Source organism: Lepidochelys kempii, chromosome 26, assembly GCF_965140285.1.
Source record: "Lepidochelys kempii isolate rLepKem1 chromosome 26, rLepKem1.hap1, whole genome shotgun sequence".
In the NCBI taxonomy this organism is placed as follows: Eukaryota; Metazoa; Chordata; order Testudines; family Cheloniidae; genus Lepidochelys; species Lepidochelys kempii.
The window spans coordinates 13,883,351-13,903,057 of record NC_136405.1 but is presented as its reverse complement, the minus strand read 5'-3'; the positions used below and the strand labels follow the sequence as shown (position 1 = coordinate 13,903,057).

General features: G+C 54.3%; 1 protein-coding gene across 3 annotated transcripts in view; it reads right to left on the bottom strand.

Annotated features, from left to right (window-relative positions):
- AEBP1 (AE binding protein 1) overlaps positions 1-19,707 on the bottom strand; it is a 40,935-nt gene that overhangs the window by 12,108 nt on the left and 9,120 nt on the right. For 2 of the 3 annotated variants that reach the window (XM_073325475.2, XM_078850678.1), the window contains exons 2-4: positions 16,429-18,694; positions 11,545-11,943; positions 3,053-3,118 (exon numbers count right to left, since the gene is read on the bottom strand). In XM_073325475.2, coding sequence (XP_073181576.2) covers positions 3,053-3,118; positions 11,545-11,943; positions 16,429-16,687 — 724 coding nt within the window. In that variant the 5' untranslated portion in view covers positions 16,688-18,694. The remainder of the gene's footprint in view (positions 1-3,052; positions 3,119-11,544; positions 11,944-16,428; positions 18,695-19,707) is intronic. The other variant, XM_078850679.1, reaches the window with a different exon arrangement.

The following is a 19,707-nucleotide window of genomic DNA, read 5'->3' as shown; positions in this document are numbered from 1 at the left end:
AGAAGGGACCATTATGATCATCTAGTCCGACCTCCTGCACAACGCAGGCCACAGAATCTCACCCACCCACTCCTGCGAAAAACCTCTCACCTATGTCTGAGCTATTGAAGTCCTCAAATTGTGGTTTAAAGACTTCAAGGAGCAGAGAATCCTCCAGCAAGTGACCCGTGCCCCGTGCTACAGAGGAAGGCGAAAAACCTCCAGGGCCTCTTCCAATCTGCCCTGGAGGAAAATTCCTTCCCGACCCCAAATATGGCGATCAGCTAAACCCTGAGCATATGGGCAAGATTCACCAGCCAGATACCCAGGAAAGAATTCTCTGTAGTAACTCAGATCCCACCCCATCTAATATCCCATCACAGGCCATTGGGCCTATTTACCATGAATATTTAAAGATCAATTAATTACCAAAATCATGTTATCCCATCATACCATCTCCTGCATAAACTTTTCGAGTTTAATCTTAAAGCCAGATAGATCTTTTGCCCCCACTGCTTCCCTCGGAAGGCTATTCCAAAACTTCACTCCTCTGATGGTTAGAAACCTTCGTCTAATTTCAAGTCTAAATTTCCTGGTGGCCAGTTTATATCCATTTGTTCTTGTGTCCACATTGGTACTGAGCTTAAATAAATTCCTCTCCCTCTCCGGTATTTATCCCTCTGATATATTTATAGAGAGCAATCATATCTCCCCTCAACCTTCTTTTGGTTAGGCTAAACAAGCCAAGCTCCTTGAGTCTCCTTTCATAAGACAAGTTTTCCATGCCTCGGATCATCCTAGTAGCCCTTCTCTGTACCTGTTCCAGTTTGAATTCATCCTTCTTAAACATGGGAGACCAGAACTGCACACAGTATTCCAGGTGAGGTCTCACCAGTGCCTTGTATAACGGTACTAAAACCTCCTTATCTCTACTGGAAATACCTCTCCTGATGCATCCCAAGACCACATTAGCTTTTTTCACGGCCATATCACATTGGCGGCTCAAAGTCATCCTATGATCAACCAATACTCCAAGGTCCTTCTCCTCCTCCGTTACTTCTAATTGATGCGTCCCCAGCTTATAACTAAAATTCTTGTTATTAATCCCTAAATGCATGACCTTACACTTCTCACTATTAAATTTTATCCTATCACTATTACTCCAGTTTACAAGGTCATCCAGCTCCTCCTGTATGATATCCCGGTCCTTCTCTAAATTGGCAATACCTCCCAGCTTTGTATCATCTGCAAACTTTATTAGCACACTCCCGCTTTTTGTGCCGAGGTCAGTAATAAAAAGATTAAATAAGATTGATCCCAAAACTGATCCCTGAGGAACTCCACTGGTAACCTGCCTCCAGCCTGACAGTTCACCTTTCAGTAGGACCCATTGTAGTCTCCCCTTTAACCAACTCCTTATCCACTTTTCAATTTTCCTATTGATCCCCATCTTATCCACTTTAACTAATAATTCCCCATGTGGCACAGTATCAAACGCCTTACTGAAATCTAGGTAAATTAGATCCACTGCGTTTCCTTTGTCTAAAAAATCTGTTACTTTCTCAAAGAAGGAGATCAGGTTGGTTTGGCACGATCTACCTTTTGTAAAACCATATTGTATTTTGTCCCATTTACTTCAATGTCCTTAACTACCTTCTCCTTCAAAATTTTTTCCAAGACCTTGCATACTACAGATGTCAAACTAACAGGCCTGTAGTTACCCGGATCACTTTTTTTCCCTTTCTTAAAAATAGGAACTATGTTAGCAATTCTCCAATCATACGGTACAACCCCTGAGTTTACAGATTCATTAAAAATTCTTGCTAATGGACTTGCAATTTCATGTGCCAATTCCTTTAATATTCTTGGATGAAGATTATCTGGGCCCCCCCGATTTAGTCCCATTAAGCTGTTTGAGTTTCACTTCTACCTCAGATATGGTAATATCTACCTCCATATCCTCATTCCCATTTGTCATGCTACCATTATCCCTAAGATCCTCATTAGCCTTATTAACAACTGAGGCAAAGTATTTCTTTAGATATTGGGCCATGCCTAGATTATCCTTGACCTCCACTCCATCCTCAGTGCTTAGCGGTCCCACTTCTTCTTTCTTGGTTTTCTTCTTATTTATATGGCTATAGAACCTTTTACTGTTGGTTTTAATTCCCTTTGCAAGGTCCAACTCTATTTGACTTTTAGCCTGTCTCACTTTATCCCTACATGTTCTGACCTCAATAAGGTAGCTTTCCTTGCTGATCCCTCCTATCTTCCACTCCCTGTAGGCTTTCTGCTTTTTCTTAATCACCTCTCTGAGATGCTTGGTCTACAACTCTTGCCTGTGAATTTTTTCCCCTTTCTTGGGATGCAGGCTTCCGATAGCTTCTGCAGCTTTGACTTAAAGTAATTCCAGGCCTCCTCTGCCTTTAGATCCATAAATTCTTCAGTCCAATCCACTTCCTTAACTAATGTCCTTAATTTTTGAAAGTCAGCCCTTTTGAAATCAAAAACCCTAGTCGCAGATTTATTTTTGTTGATCCTTCCATTCAGTTTGAACTGAATTAGCTCATGATCACTTGAGCCAAGATTATCCCCTACAACCATTTCTTCTATGAGGTCCTCACGACTCAGCAAAACCAAATCTAAAATGGCATCCCCTCTAGTCGGTTCAGCAACTACTTGATGAAGGAATCCATCAGCTATCGCATCTAGGAAAATCTGAGCCCTATTATTATAACTAGCACTCGTCTTCCAGTCTATATCTGGGAAGTTAAAGTCTCCCATGATCACGCAGTTTCCATTAGTATTTACTTTATTAAAAACATTAAAAAGGGCTCTATCCATATCCAAATTAGATGCCAGCGGTCTATAGCACACTCCAAGCGCTATCCCAGGGGAGGCCCTCACATGCTGTTCCCCCCAAAACTCGCCAAGCTGCTCCAGCTCTGGCCAGGGTCCAGGCTCCTGTGTCCTAGGGAGATGGGGCCAAGCGTGTGAGAAGTGCCAGGGCACTAGCTGCAATGGGGGGGTGGGTCCCCCCCAACCTCCACCCCCCTCCGGGAATCGCTCTTACTCCGGCGGCTTCCCGGCTCCTGTTCTTCAGCCCAGCGCGGCTCAGCCGTCTCCTCGGGAAATCCAGCTGGAAAACACAGGGCAGGAGTTCAGAGTGCTGGACCGGGGGCTGGGGAGGGGTGGGAGGGCATGGGGCTGGGACCGAACTGCTCTCTTGATCCCTGTGGGGTGAGTCGCATGGCAGGGGTTCAGGCTGCACATGGACCAGGCTGGGCAAAGGGCTCAGTGCCACCCTGCCGGGAGGAGGAGGACCTCTTAGGGCCTGGGGGAAGCCTGGGGAAGCCACATCCCTGCAGGGAGAGACTCAGTATCCGGTGGGGACAGTCCCGGAGGGGAGTAGGCGCTTGATACCCGGCCGGGTCGGTCCCTGGGGGGCTAAGTGCTTGGTACCCAAAGTGGGGCTCAGTGGCTGGTGCCAGAGGGGGTTGCACAGCACCCAGGGACCATATGCTCGCCATGTTTCCCCCACCATGCAGGTCAATGGACGGAGCCCAGAGCTCCAGATTCTCCCAGAACTCTCTCCGGAGCCGCCCGCGCTCCCGGTAGGGGCGAGTGGGGCCTGGAGCGCCGCGGAATTAGCTAGGGACACTCCCTGTCTTCTCTGCTCCAGGAACCAGGCCCATGGCACGCGTGTAGCTGGGCTGGGCGTGATGTGTAGATGGGCTGGGCAATTAGCAGACGGGTTTACCCAGAACCCTCTAGGCCCCGCATTGTTCCTTCGGACTCTTGCTGTGTGCTGGGTAATGGGCAACAGACCCAACAACTGGCAATGTGGAGGGGACCCTAATCCAGCAACAGAGAGAGATGGAAACTGGTCCTGCAGGGAAAGGGTTTTAAAACATCTGGCTGTTTGGGGAAAATGCAGCCCTGGAGGGGACTGGACCAGCTCTATGCCTGAGTGGAACAGCACGAAATAGTTAATGGTACTACTGAGATGACTAAAGTGGTGGTTTTACTGCGTGTGGGGGGGCTAAATCTTACAAGCTGGAACACAACCCTCCAGGCTTCTCTTACTCAGCAGATGTTTGCTGAGGTTGTGGAAATTCTCCCAAATCACCTCCCCCCTAGGCCCCTGGGCACCACGGAGTGTTTCCGCTTTTATAAATAGAACCAAACAGCCATTCCCAAATTTGCGGCTGCGTCGAGGAAATTAACGGAGCATTGTCAGTTTGGAGAGCGTTTCAATGGGGTGTTCAGTTACTGTGCGGTTTGCAAGATGGAGCAATTGACTGAGGTTGGTTTAACCCTCAGCTGTGCACTAGAAATTGCGTGATCGATGGAGAGAGCTGCTAAAAATGCCAGGGAGCTGCAACAGCACCCAGGCACCAAATAAATGGGAGGTCAGCCCAAAATGGACAGCACTCTGGCTGCATGCTCTTGCTGTGTGGCAAGCAGTTCCTCCGTGCAAAGAGCTGCAACAAACTGGGGCGCAGACAGGGTGATGTGCAAAAAGCACAACCACCATCTCACAAGGAGAAGCCCGGGGACTTTCGTCAGCTTGCCGGTGACAGCATGGAGTCCGCGGAAAATGCTGGGGCATAAGAACATAAGAGCGGCCAGACTGGGTCAGACCAAAGGTCCAACTAGCCCAGTGTCCTGTCTTCCAACAGTGGCCAGGGCCAGGTGCCCCAAAGGAATGAACAGGACAGGGAATCATCAAGTGATTCATGCCGTTGCCCATTCCCAGCTTCCGGCAAACAGAGGCTAGAGACACCATCCCTGCCCATCCTGGCTAATAGCCATTGATGGACCTGTCCTCCATGAACTTATCTAGTTCTTTTTTGAACCCTGTTATAATCTTGGCCTTCACAACATCCTCTGGCAAGGAGTTCCACAGGTTGACTGTGTGTTATATGAAGAAATACTTCCTTTTGTTTCTTTTAAACCTACTGCCTATTAATTTCATTGGGTGACCCTAGTTCTTGTGTTATGAGAAGGAGTAAATAACACTTCCTTATTTACTTTCTCCACACCAGTCATGATTTTATAGACTTCTATCATATCCCCCTTAGTCGCCTCTTTTCCAAGCTGAAAAGTCCCCGTTTTATTAATCTCTCCTCATACGGAAGTCGTTCCATACCCCTAATCATTTTTGTTGCCCTTTTCTGAACCTTTTCCAATTCCATCTCTATCTCTCCAACAGTCTGTGTAATAATAAAGGGTCTTTTCACACGGACGGAGCAAGACATAAAATGGATCTGGATACCGGGTCTGCCATGTCTGTGTCGGATAATCCAAGACTCTTTAAAGAGGGGAAGTTGCAGAATACTCGGTGCTACTAAAAACAAACACAGGGGAAATCCTCACCCCCCTGGCGGTTATTACACTGAACGCAACATACAAATGTGTACTGTTAAACCTCTCGGATGTGAGGCGAGAGGGTCAGGTATTATTTGACGGAGAGTGGCTGAGAGAGATTCAGGTGGACAGCAGAGCATAAAAGGTTCAGATCCTCCCACGTTATTTAGGCACCTAATTCCCATTGATTTCAAAATGCCAGCAGATTTACAAAACTGTATGGACTCTGGCCCAAAACAAACCTCTTAGACAAGGCAGAGGACGTCCTTCGGGAGGGCACCAAAACCTTAAAACACCTGCAAGCAAAACTTGTGCCTGAAGGGGGAGCAATTCCTACATTTTGCAAAGCTGGTCCAGTGCATTTTGCCATAGGGTGCTTACAGGGCTCCAGAACTATACCCAAGGTCAACTGGAGCGAATGGAGTGAAAAAGAACAGGGTTGGCCACATCTGTGGTGATTTCAAGGCTGCATGAAGATCAGTATCCCTGGCCTAGAAGTCAGGCTGTAATTGCCTCATTAGCTGATGGGAGGCATTTCTCTGAGATCGACCGAGCCCAAGCCTATCTACAAATGGAGATTGAAGAACTTCTGTGTGGGGTGAATTGCTGCTTAGAAAAGACCCTCGGGAAAGGAATCCTCATGGAGTCTTTGCAAGCAGTTTACTACAACTGAAGGGTGTGAAAGTGATTTAATCAAGAATGTTTCAGGTCCTAACAGCCAGAAATTTTCGGTTGTGAATGGATCCACTGACTTTCCTGTTGAAGCATCCACTGTGGAGAGCTTTGAGAAAGGCTCAGATGAAGTGAAAGCTGTTAAGAAAGTTGAACAGTCCTCTAACCAAGTGGCTGTGTTGGGCCAGCTTGTTGGGAAGACAAGGTTGTTGAGTGAGGAATGTCTCCATGCTGATTCTGTGAGTGAACAGCCGGTGTCTCAGGTTCGGAGGGAAGACTGGGTAGCTGAGTCTCCAGAGCAGAACAGCTGGGCAGTTAATCTCTCGAGAATGCAGGTCTACTCTCATCTCCAGACACTTTGGATATGACCTCTAGTCTCTCAGTGAACTTAACATCTAATTCCATGTGGAAGCAGAGGTTGGTAAGGAAAGGACAACAGAACTTGGAGCCTAACTGGTTAATGAAAATGGATGGTATCTCTCGAAGACAGTCCAGCCGTGGAATTGGTAGCAGTTAAGGATCTGAAAACTGGCGAACTGGCTCCTGTCTGTGGTAATGCAAATTACTTGGCTGGCAGGGAGAAGAAGGACTTGCTAATAGCTGTTAGCACAGAGAGCACACCCAACCAGCCAGTGAATTCTGTTAAGCAAGAGAAATCAGGGTTTGATCCTTCAGGACAAGTGGGAAAGAGAGACCTTAATTCTGCAGAGGGAAGCCACAGGCTGACCCGAAAAGGCCCAAACCCCAATGGTATTGAGCCAAAGGTGTGGAATAACAAACATGAATGTAGATGGACACTTGCAATGAATTTGTTGTTATTGCTCATGGTAATTTTGGTAACTAATGTGTTGCTACTACCAAAAACTGTAAAAATGTCCAATGTGCCTAATCTTTTGGAAAATCCCTTGAACACGTTAAAAGGAATACATGAGAACCCACTTTGTGTTAAAAGGCCTTGTTATAGTGATGTTTCAGTTAATGCCTGTAAACAGTACTGGAACTTTTCACAGGGGAAAAGACATTCCAGACCGGATGTGCTGTATGAAAAGGGAAACTGAGGCACACTACTATATTGCTTTCAGGGCTAAATGCCAAGATTCCTGTCCTATAAACAACAGTAATATCTACATTAAGTTGATGTTAATTGGGTTCCAAACATTTGCCAGAGTTTGTATGAATAAAGTAGCTATGTTCTTTAGCTCTTGGCAAGATCACATGAGACATACAGGACCCATGCTGCAAAAGCAGATCCAATCCACTATTGTTCTAACCAAGTTTTACCTTGAGTTTGTAAGGAGATTCAAAGTAGCAGCCGTGTTCGTCTGTATCCGCAAAGAGAACAGGAGGACTGTGGCACCTTAGAGACTAACCAATTTATTAGAGCATAAGCTTTTGTGAGCTACAGCTCACTTCATCGGATGCTGTAGCTCACGAAAGCTCATGCTCAAATAAATTGGTTAGTCTCTAAGGTGCCACAAGTCCTCCTGGTCTTTTTAAGGAGATTCAATCATGTTAGTGAACATGACTTAGATAAACCATTTCTGTTATACACCAATACTTGCTGTAGTAAGACAGAACCAAGGATGTCCACAAGTCACACAAGCAATTCCCTGAGACACTCCAGTTTCCCAGTATCACCCCACCGTTATGAGGACAAATGGTTATGAAAACCAATACCCCAGTAAAAGAAAAAAGGTTCTCTCGATCCCAAAGGACCAAGCCCCAGACCCAGGTCAATATACAAATCAGATCTTACCCACAAATCAAGCTGTTGCCAATCCTTTAGAATCTAAAATCTAAATCCACAGGTAAAACCAAAGTCTTCTCTGGCTGGCTGGTTTGGTTTGCCTTGGTGTTCACAGAAACCCCAGCCTCGGGCTGTGACTGCCCTGCTTGAAGCAGTTTGTCCTGAATTGGCACTCGCAATTGGGTCCCACCAAAACCAGCATCGTTACAGCACGCTCAGTTACTACTGACCAATCTTACTAAGAGTCCTGCACTTCGGACAGAAGAATCCAATGCACAGCTACAGACTAGGGACCGAATGGCTAGGCAGCAGTTCTGCGGAAAAGGACCTAGGGCTTACAGTGGACGAGAAGCTGGATTGAGTCAACAGTGTGCCCTTGTTGCCAAGGAGGCCAATGGCATTTTGGGCTGTATATGTAGGGGCATTGCCAGCAGATCGAGGGACGTGATCGTTCCCCTCTATTCAGCATTGGTGAGGCCTCATCTGGAGTACTGTGTCCAGTTTTGGGCCCCACACTACAAGAAGGATGTGGAAAAATTGGAAAGCGTCCAGCGGAGGGCAACAAAAATTATTAGGGGACTGGAACACATGACTTATGAGGAGAGGCTGAGGGAAGTGGGATTGTTTAGTCTGCGGAAGAGAAGAATGAGGGGGGATTTGATAGCTGCTTTCAACTACCTGAAAGGGGGTTTCAAAGAGGATGGATGTAGACTGTTCTCGTGGTGGCAGATGACAGAACAAGGAGTAATGGTCTCAAAAGTTGCAATGGGGGAGGTTTAGGTTGGATATTAGGAAAAATTTTTTTACTAGGAGGGTGGTGAAGCACTGGGATGGATTACCTAGGGAAGTGGTGGAATTTCCTTCCTTAGCGGTTTTTAAGGTCAGGCTTGACAAAGCCCTGGCTGGGATGATTTAGTTGGGGATTGGTCCTGCTTTGAGCAGGGAGTTGGACTAGATGACCTCCTGAGGTCCCTTCCAACCCTGATATTCTATGATTCTACTTAACACAGCGGCCGTATTGCAAACTGTTGCACAATGGACAGAAGTGGGGTTGGTCTATAGCTCGTCTCTCTCACCAATTGAAGTTGGTCCAATAAAAGACTTCACACACTTTGTCCATCTACAGCAGTGGTTTTCAAACTTCGGGTCGCGACCCAGTACCGAGTCGCAGAATGCAAGGCACTGGGTCGCCTTGCTCAGCACCCAAGGACCCTGGCGGCTGGCCAGTAAAAATGAGTAGTCCCTATCTGCTCTAACACCATCAGCGGGTCCGGCTCCTAGGCAGGGGGGCCACGACACTCTGCGCGCTGCCCCCACTCTGAGCACTGGCTCCCCACTCCCATTGGCTGGGAACTGGCCAGTAGGAGCTGGGGGGGTGATGCCTTCAGGCAAGAGTCACACAGAGCTGCTTGCGCACCTCCTCTTAGGCACTGGACCTGCTGGCCACTTCCGGGGCACAGCACAGGAAGCCTGTCTCTGCACCCCAGCTGCGCAGCTGACTGGGAGCCACTGGAGGTAAGCCCATGCCCCAACCCTGTGCCCCAATCCTCGGCCCCAGTCCTGAGCCTCCCCAAACCCGGAGCCCCCTCCTGCACCCCAAACCCCTCATCCCTGGCCCCACCCCAGAGCCTGCATCCCTAGCCCAGAGCCCTGACCCCCCCTCCTGCACCCCAACCCCTTGCCCCATCCCAGAGCCCCCTCCCACACCCTGAACTCCTCATTCCTGGCATCACCCTGCAGCACTCAACCCCCACACCCTAACCCTCTGCCCCAGCCCTGAGCCCCTCCCACACCCCAAACCCCTCATCCCCAGCTCTGTTGGGTCGTGGGTATCAACAATTTTCTTCAACTGGGTCACCAGAAAAAAAGTTTGAAAACCACTGGTCTACAGTCAGCCACGGTTCTTGATGAAGTCAAGAAGCTTCCAGGATCAAGAAGGGTCCTTACCAACTACAGCACACCTCTGCTTATGAAGATAGCTTGTGCCACCTCACGTTATGGAGTTGGTGCAGTCATTTCACAAGGGGTGGAAGATCACACTGCTTGAGATCTCTTGGCAGAAGGGAAGGGAGCTGTACCTGAATTGAGCGAGAAGCTCAGAGTGGAGTTCAAAAGTGTCACCGATCCCTGGTGGGCAACGATTCACCAACCGCTGCTTTCGGTTTTAATGAAAGGAGTCCCGGCACTGACTCCAGCATGGTTACAGAGAGGGGTGATGTTCGTGCACACGCACTGTCCTGATAGTGAGTTCAAAAGGGCCAGCCGACATGCAATGCAGATTGCTTGACATGCTTGCCCATTGGGAAGTGGCAGGTAAGCTGGCCTACGGAATTGGCACCAGAGCCAGGTAGGTATGATCCATGTGGCACAAACTGAACCCTTGCCATGGACAACGAAACCCTAACAATGACCCAGTGCCGGTGAAAGAGCAGGACATTTCGAGGAGTGGATGAGCACAGACAGCTGTGTCCATCTTTCTTTACTCACAAAGAACTGTTACGTGTATATCACGGTTGCAAAATGGTTATTCCTATGGGGCTCAGGGCCCACGTAGTCCAAAAATTAGATGAAGACTATTTGGGAATTTCAAAAAGGCAAAGTCTGGCCAAGAGTCCTGGGTGGGTGGGCAGGGATTGATACACAACGGAGGAAATGGCAGAACAAGCGTCAAGATTGTCAGTGAACGTAACACATGCCTAAACGTGCTCCGTTGCATGGACAATGGTGGACCGTTTCTGGGGCCATATACTGCTGTAGGTGCCCAACCTTACCGGCTTGCAGTATTCTGCGTGCATTCCACTAGTCCAGCTAAGAGGGTTAAGACTCGGCTTTTCAGGACTGGGAGTTTCCGAGCAGATGGTGACAACGGAACCCAATTCACATCCAAAGATGTCCCATTGTTTGTCGAGAGAAATGGTATCAAACACAGCACCTCAACTCCTCACCAGCCCGGCAGAAATGTTCCTGCAGACATTCAAGCAAGCGATCTAGACTCTGACCCCCGATAAAGCTGGGTTACCACAAAATATTGCAATTTTTCTCTCGGCCTATAGCAATGCAGCCCATGCGATTGCAAATCAGATGCCAGGAATGTTGTTTATGGGAGGTAATTTAGGGTCTCACCTGGATTGGTTAAACTGAATGTTCGTAAGAATCAGGTGGATGTGATTATTTGTGGCAGGGCGGTCAGGCTGGGTGAGAAAATCTTAGTGAGGGACAACCAAGCTGACTGGGGGAGCCTTGGAGTGACTGCGTCTGGGCCTCTGCCTCAGTGGAGAGAAACGGCACCGAACACGTCCCAGAAAAGACTCATAACCCAGCCTTGAAGGACAAGTTCCACAACGCTGCTGCCTCCTGGAAATCCCGAGCTGCGATACAGCGAGAGGAGCCTCCTGGCCCTGTTTCTACTCCCAGGGACCCTGACGCTACAAAGCAGAGAGATGTCCCTGACGCAGCAACCCCACAAAGAGCAGACGGCGCCCCAGACACTGTTCCGATGCCCATGAGGCGTTCTCCAGGGAGAAGCCACCGCTCAGATTGGGCCGTGCAGAATGTTGCGTATTTAGTGACACTCACGGATTGGTAACTCCTTGGTCATGTCCTTTCATGCTAAAGGGGAAGGAGCCTGTCGTGTGTAGGAACTGGGGGGTTGCCCTTGCGGTCAGGGGGCTCTGGGGAGGTGGCGGGCGATGGGGCAAGGCGAGGAGGAGTGCGGGGTGGGTGGGTGCCATGTGCTGAGTGACTGGCAACCCGATGGGTCAATCAGTAGCACTTACCTTTGTCCCGTTCCCCATACGTCTGGGATCTCTCCTCTTCCTCATCATAGGGAGAGGCGATTCTGGGAGTCTCGGGCAGGCTGTAATCCTTTTCGGCTGGTGGGGGGATCAGAGGTCTCTCGGGTTGCCGGTACCTCTCCTCTTCCTCGTAGGGCTGGGTGGGGGGTGGTATCTTGGGCCTCCTCCCGCCAGATGGCTTCTTGGTGGCTTTGGGAGGCTTCTCCTTGGGCTTCTTGGTGGCCTTTGGGCGCTTCTCCTTGGGCTTCTTGGTGGCCTTTGGGTTCTTCTCCTTGGGCTTCTTGGTGGCCTTTGGGTGCTTCTCCTTGGGCTTCTTGGTGGGCTTGGGGGGCCGCTCCTTTTTCCCTTTCTTGGGTTTCTCTTTAACCTTCACAGTTGTCCCTGTATAAAAGGAAAGAGTCCGTCTCAGGCCGGTCTCTGGGCCCCACGCAACCAGCTGGGCTCCAGGTCTCTGCCCATCAGGCCTATGGGGCCACCTTCCTCCACCCAGCTGGGCCCCAGGGAGTCATTGTCACTCCACACATGAAGCCAGCCCTGCTCTGTTGGGGCCTGGCTCTTCCCCTGCCTTTCAGCAGGACATTAAACAATAACCACTGGGGATTTCTGATACCCACGGCCCACTGGGCACACAGCCTTGCCAGCACTTTAGGCCACAGCCTCTGTGTCCGGGCAGCTCTTTGGGATTCCTTCTATTTCCCACACAATGACCTAGGCTGCCCGCATTCTCCACCACTTCCACGCAGAAGCAGCCCAGCACTTAGAAATTTTAAGTCTTCTGCTATTTGGAGCCTGGCTTATAAGCTGTGAACGGTCAGCATTGGTAATGCCAACCTTGCAGTGCACCAGCCCTATTGCACTGGTCATTCAGCCACCGAATCCGGCCGCGGCGTGTCTGCAAACCAAGAGGGCGCCCATTGGAACGATTAGCCAGGTTCTTTGCATGCGTCACTCCCAGCCACTCGCTTATTCAGCAAGCCACTTGGCGGGAGCGGTATTGGGGGGGTTCAAACCTCCTGTTCTACTGATTGGACACCATGATCCTGAGAATTGTTTCTAGTCCCTGATGGGGCGAGAGCAATCAGCTGCCCCAGCGAATACCCACGGTTATGAATATGAGGTTTGCTTTCTGGGAGTCTTCTCCAGCAGTCACGGATCATCTCTTCTGCCCCCCACCCCCACCCCCCGTTCTGGGAACAATCCGCCCTCCCCAGGACAGTCAAGAAGCCAGCATCAAAGGGATGGGGTGGAAGATGAGCAGGAAATACCTTGGCATAATTGTCCAGCTCCCGCCCCACAGATCTGACCCCAGGATCGGCCCCAGGACAGAAGCGAGCACCTTGCTGCACCATCAGCTGGACACAGAGGCAGGGGAACAGGGAACAGCTGAAGGGGGAGTGGCACAGGTGGGCAGCGTGGGTATCTGGCTCTGTTAGTGCCCTTGCCCAGATGCCCCTTGCGGACTGGCGAGGGATGCAGAGGGCACTCCAGGAGGCAGGTGCTCTTTGGGCATATTGTCAGGGTGGGGGCTCTGAGATCGCCCCGGCCCAGGGCTCCAGCGAGCTCCAGCCAGACAGGGAGGCCTCGCGCCATGACTCAGTGGCTGACAGGAAGGCGAGGAGGCTGCTGAGTAACGGCCCCCGTTGCTCCAGAGCAGCCGCAGGCTCATTCCAAAGCTCTGAGCGGCAGCGTTCCCACATCCTCTGGTGTGTGAGCAGAGAGGGCCCAATCCTGGGCTGGGATTTGGAGCCCCCCCCTGTGCCTGGGGGAACAGAGCAGAACTTCCCCACCCCCCTGAGTGCCCGCTGTCTGCCCAGCACCCCCCCAGGAGGGTGACCCTCACCTGGCCCCGCTGAACTGACATGCCCAGAGCAGGCTGCAGGGAGGAACGAGTCCCCCGGGCACCGTATACAACAACCAGGGCCCCCTCCTCCTCCTTGCTCCCTCGTCGCCTGGGGGAAGCCCCATTCTGGGTACAGGCGGAGCTGTATTTCCTCACTCCTTGCCCAACCTCGGCAGCAACCGGACGCTCCCACACCCCACCCGGTCGGTGCGGATATGCCCGGCGGCCGCGGCGGAGCAAACGAGCTGCAGGTTTCTGACAAACCGATCCGCCAGGAGAGCCGTGACGCGGCCATCATGAGGAGACGGACCGTTCATCGCCGCTCCCTGCGACGAAAGGCCCTCAGCTCACACCTCTCCAGCCACCTACCCTAACCCGGGGCCCTGCCCCTGGGTGACAGGCCATTAGGGCTGTCTCAGACAAGCCTTCCTGTCCCGCTCGGGGCCCTGAGCAGGGAGCACAGCCCCACAGGCTGAGCAGAACAGAGCGAGCCTCCGCCAGGGTCCAGGCTGCTCACCGGCAGCCGCCGAGAAGGGAAACCTCACCCCTGAGGGCTGGGCCGGCAGCCAAACCCCACTCTGCAGGCCTCAGCCTGGAAAAGCTGACAGGATGGAGAGGGCGGCCCATTTCCAAAGCCCAGAGGGGCCATGCTGCCAGGGGCTTGTGCGATCAGGAGCACTGGGGAGAGACAGCGTGTGCAAGGCTATCCCTTTCCCCCACCCAGCTCTTCAACCCTGACCCACCCCCCCGCTCTCCCAGCCCTGCCCTGCCCGTCAGCTCAGACCCAGCGTCCGGCACTGGTAAGGACAGCAGCACAAAGCTCTCCCGTGCCGGATTCCCCTTCCTGCCCCATCACTCGACACCCGATCCATACGGCGCTTCCACCCCGCCATGGGGGCTGGGAGCAGGGGGAAGCGAACCCAGCTGCCCTCCGTGCTCTGGGGCCTGCTCACAGCCTGGGAGAAGCCCTGGCAAAGGCACCAGCCCCCACGGACGCAGCCTCCTCAGGACGCAGGAGGGAGAGAGGATGGAGCTAGGGGCCAGCTGAAAGTTTTCCATCATGACCATATAGAAATTTGGCTTTTCCGCTAAACCAGTTTTTTGTTGTTGCAAAAAGCTTCTCTTTCCTGTGGGGGGATTTCAGTGGGAAAACCTAGTGCCGGGAACCTGCAATATTTAGACCCTGCAATGCCGCTGCGGTGCCCCATGGGAGATGCAGTTCAGTTGTCTCGCTCCCCTCTTCTACTCCATGGGCCAAGCTCCCCAGGGGACTTCATCTCCCATGATGCTCCGCAGCCATAGGCCTTCCATGCCCCTCCCCAAAAGGGGAGCCCATTGTGCATCACGGGAGATGCAGCCGGACCAGGGAGCCGGGCCCACAGCAGCCAATGGGAGGACGCAGCACCCAAACTACAAGTCCCATGAGCAGGAGGGGGTGCAGGGGAATGGGTGGGGCTCCCATTTCCCAATCAAAATATTTGGGGGGGTTGATTTTTTTTCACTGAAAACGCTAAATGTTCTAGTTCTCAGTCACACGCCCCATGCGGCGGGGTTCACACTGCTGTCCCCCGGTGAGCTACCGCTGTGGGTCAGCATGGAGGGGGATGCCAAGGGGCAGGACGCCCAGGGGTTGGGGATGGCTAACGGCGCCTCCTGCCAGCCACCAGGAAAACTGCACGACAGGATCTGTGTTAAGGCTGAGAGTGGAAGCAGGCAGGCATACAAACACACACGCAGGTGCACGGATCCATGTGAACACACACACATACGGGGCACGTTTATTGTTCTGCCAAGCCCATGCTTTCTGGGCTCCTGATTTTTGGGGGTGTGGGCCTGGTTCCCCTCCTGGCCTAGGCAGCTCGGTGGGGACATTTTGGAGCCTGGCCTGGGATTGCTCTTGTGACCATCTGACTGGCCCACCTGTGAGCTGGTCCCAGAGACAGCCCTGGTGCGAGGGTAACCGCCCCACCTGTGCCCCCCTGTGGCTGTCCGGAGGGGACACTGGGACATCAGCTCCCCACATCACCCCCTGCGCTAACACTTGTGGGGAGGTGGGGCTGGATTCTCAATCGACTCCTCTAACAGGGACAGCACGGACTAGCCCCCCTGCAGCCCTGGGACATCAGCACAGGGGAGAGGAGGGTGCAGCTGAGCTCGTGCAGTGCAGGAGGGGCGGGCTGGGATTGCAGGGTGAGTGTGTGTGTGTGTGATAATAGAGACTGTCCATACAGGGGTTTGCTCTCTTGTAGCTATGACAGATGTGGGAGGGGGGTGAGTGTGCCCTGGGATCTATGTTGGGGGGGAGATCTGCCCCAGAGGGCACAGACTCCACCATGGCTGCCCCCTGGCGTAGCCCGGTTTGCTAGGAGGACACAACCGATCAGGTGCTGATCTCCAGACATCTCCGTTGGGCAGGAGCCAAATACCAGCCCGACACTCCTTGGGAAGGGACAGTTCACACCCACCTCTGACGGCCAGGGGTGCCCCATTGCAGCAGGGTTCCTGCAGCATCCAGGGCTGCCACCGTCAGAGACCGGAGCCTGGGCTGGGTGGACCCCGGCTGTGACCCAGGCTGGCGAGCCCTGTGTTCCAGTCTCCAGCCTGTCACCCACGGCTGGGAACCCCCAGTAGCACCGACCGGCCTGGGGCCGGGGGAAGGGGCAGTGGCTCCCAAGGCGTTTTGGGAAGCCCAGCATGGCCAGGGGCGCTGGCTGCTCCGCTCTCCTGCTCCCCCTCTCCCCAGGGGCACCCAACACAAAGCCAGTCAGCTGGACCCCCACATCCTGAGCTGCACATTGCAGCCAGCCCAGCCCCTCTGCTGGCCCTAGGTTGCTGCCGGCAAGTCCCTCTAGGCCCAGTTGCCCCTGCCCAGCCCCTGGGTGCCAGTCACACCTATGCAGAGTGGACGCAGGAAATCAGGTCTCGAGGGGGCTGGGCAGGATTGGGCCCAGGCAGAATTGGACCCAAGGGGGCGGGGTAGGGCAGGATCAGGCCCTCTGTACCCAGGTTGCACTCAGAACACTTACCTTCTTCCACCTCCGTGGGGGCCTTGGCTGCCTTGTCCTTCCCTGCAGGCTTCAGCCTCCCTTGCGGCTCGGGGGGCTCCTCCAGCCCCCGCCCCCCGGCTTCCTCCTCACCCTCGGGGCTGACCTCCCGCAGGAAGCCCTGCAGGAACTCCTCGATCTCATCGTCCGTCAGCTCCGTCGGGGGCTGCCCCGGGCTGGGGGTCAGCAGCCCCACAAGCAGGCAGAGCAGCAGCAGCCGGCAGGCTCCACCGAGCCCCATGGCAGCCTCGCACCCCCCGGGGGGGAGGGGGCTAGGGCAGAATTAGAAACCCCCCAGCCCCAGAGGGCACGGACCCTGGCCTCACCTGGCCTACGGGCTGGCTGGCTGGCTGCGCAGGGGCTGGGCGTGTGGGGACAGGGCCCGGTGGGGGGGGGCGGGGGCTGTTTGTCGCTCAAGCTTCCTTCGGGGCAGCCGGGTCACCGGGCTCTGCAGCAGGCAGATGCGGCGCAGCTGTCAGGACGGGGCAGCTCCGGGGCTTCCGGAGCGGGCGGTGGAATGCGCTGCCGACGGGGGGCGGAGGGGGAGCCGGAGCCAGCCCCGAAGAATGCAGCTCCGCACAGCTGGGCTTAATTCAGACCAGAAGGTTGTGGCTGAGTCAGCTTTGAAGTCAGAGGCAGCAGGCCAAGGGCTGGGAGCCAGCAGGCCCCCCCTCTGTGACGCCCTGGAGTGGTTGCCCCCCTGCCCACATCCAAAAGTGGGGGGTCCAGGCTGGGCCGTACGGACCGGTCCAATACGCCCAGCGATCGCGGCAGCCAGCAAACGGCGCCCGAGAGCTCCGAGACGCCTCGCTGTCGCCCGGCTGCCCCCACTAGGGTCGCCAGCTCCCCCCACGCAGAGGGGGCTTCAGCAACGCAGTTCCCCTTGCTGCGGCTGGTCGCCGGGACTCCAATCTGCAGGGTGTGGGTGGGAGGGTTGATCCAGTCCCGGAGCGCAGCAGTGGGCGCCTTCCCCTCTCCCCTACAGCAGTCGGAGTGAACGCCAGGCAGCCAGAGGAGCCGTCTAGCTCTGCGGAGGAAACCAAGGCCAGCCTCCCCTTCCCTTTTCCAGGGGAGGGTGGATCAGAGAAGGCAGCGCCCTCCGCTGTAACCCCACCCTGCCTGGGGAAAGGGAGATGTTCAGGCACCACGGGTTCAGCAGAGACTTCCAGCGGTGTAGGAGATCCATTTCCAGCCAGCGCTGGGATGGGACAGCAGAGTTTCAAGCCGAGGTGCCCGGGATGCCAGCCCACTGCCGAATGCAGGAGGCCCTGGGAGGATCCGATCCAAACCACCCAGGGGCCAGACGGCTCCAGATCCCTTCAGAGGAAGGAGCAGGCTCTCCCCAAATATACCGAGCAGAGGTGGGATTGGGGGCCCAAAGCCCAGGCAGGCACCCACGGGGGCATGACTGTACAGCCAACAGCAGAGTCACCTTCTTCTCCCAGGACTCTTGTCGGTTCTGCAGCTGGACCCCTGGATTTTGTGGCCCACTGGTTTCCATGCCAGGTCTACTGGACTCGGTGGCCAGGTCCCCCGCTGAACTCAGCGGCCTCTGGTGCAGCAAATGGGAAATTCTGTGCCTTAATGACGACGGACGGAGTCCCCTCTGTGCAGCGGGCCCCCGGTTGGATAGCCAGCTCTGTTTGCCATGCACTCTTTCCACGCTCGCCGTAAGCTGCTGGATGCTGCGTCATTGCACCACGGGAGCTGTCAGGGACAGCCTGCAGGGCGTGGCAGCTGGGGACGGACAGCAGGGGTCTGGCACCTACGAAGGCATCGGGAGATTGTGGGAGAAGACAGTAGCTGGCTCCTTCTGCTAAAGCAATCAATAGTTTGTTGTCCCCTCATGGCACCGTTTGATCCCCAAATGTAGTAAAGCTCCTTACTACTCCCTCCACAAAGACTTGGTGACCCACCTTAGGGCACAAGTAAATCTGCACATGTGTCATCAGTAAGGTTCAGAGTTAACATGCTCTGGCATCTCTGCCAGGTCACACAGGGCAGGTTTTTGTCAGAGCAGTCACACACCAACGGGGAGATCCTGGGAACCAAATCTGCACCCAGAGGAGAATTCTGCTGCACATTCCCTGACTGTGGACTCTGACGGGCCTGTTCTCAGCCAGGCCGTCCCTATGCGGAGTGCAGGACCGAAGGACGTGGCACAGCCAGCTTTAAGCTCCTTTTGCGTTCAGGTTCTGCCCAGTCTCCTATGTCAGCTACACCGGCCCCGCTGTGCTCCTCGTGGCCCCTGGGAAACAGAGAAGAGTTTCAGTGGGGTGTGCCCTGGTCAAACTAGAGCTGGCTGCCAGGCTGCCCCAGCAGCCACCCATTGATGGGGGGCCTTCAAGGGGTGTTCCCCAGAGCTCCTTGGCCAATCAGGTATCTGCCCCAGCCAGGCGCTCTGGGATCACTCACGCAGGGCTCCCTGGGCACTGGGAGGAGTCCGTCCTGCTGCACCTCTCAACACACCACCAGATCCCTTCCCCAGGGATGTCCTAATCGCTGGTAGGAGACCAGAGCCAGCAAAGTCTGCTGCCAATGGCCCCAGCAGAGCTGGGGGAGCTGCCCCCAGACTCCTCCCATAGTTACAGAGCTGCTGGCGCCCACTGACCCCACGGACCAGATGCCCACCCCCAGTTCCAAACATCCCAGCCTTTGGGAGACATGGATCTGTACCCAGGCCCACCCTGCCAAGTGACAAACCTCCCTCTTGTCCCGGCTGCCAGCAGCTGGCACCAACCCCCTGCCCCCCTGGAGTTTCCCTAGGGTGAGATTGTTCCCTGGCGCTGGGTAGCATTTCCCAGGCCCACCTCTCCCTCCGCCTTGTGAACTACGGCAGTGCTCGGGAATGAGCCCCGGCACCCACGTCTGCTGGGATATGGGGATGTCTCTCTTCCAAGGTGGTTGGACTTGGCCTGGCCCGGCTCCCCACGACAGGCATCTGGGCCTCTTTCCACGGACCCTAATGGGAGTTGGTTGGACGCCATTATTCAGAGGTCTGCGTTTTCCAGCCCATCTCCTCCGAGGCAGAATCAGCAGCCCGGCTGTGATCCCAAACCCACCCCCGTCTGCAAAGTCAACCCGTCGCTGGGCAGCGTGGTCACCGTGCAGCACCGCGGGGTGCCGGGCTACACCCACAAACATCACTCGCGGCCCGGCTGGCTAGCGACCAGGGAGAATAGAAGGAAACCAGCCAGCCGGAGCGAGCTCTCGCCTCCAGCACTCTGCTCACGGCCCCTCCGGGACAGGCCTGGCCTCTTT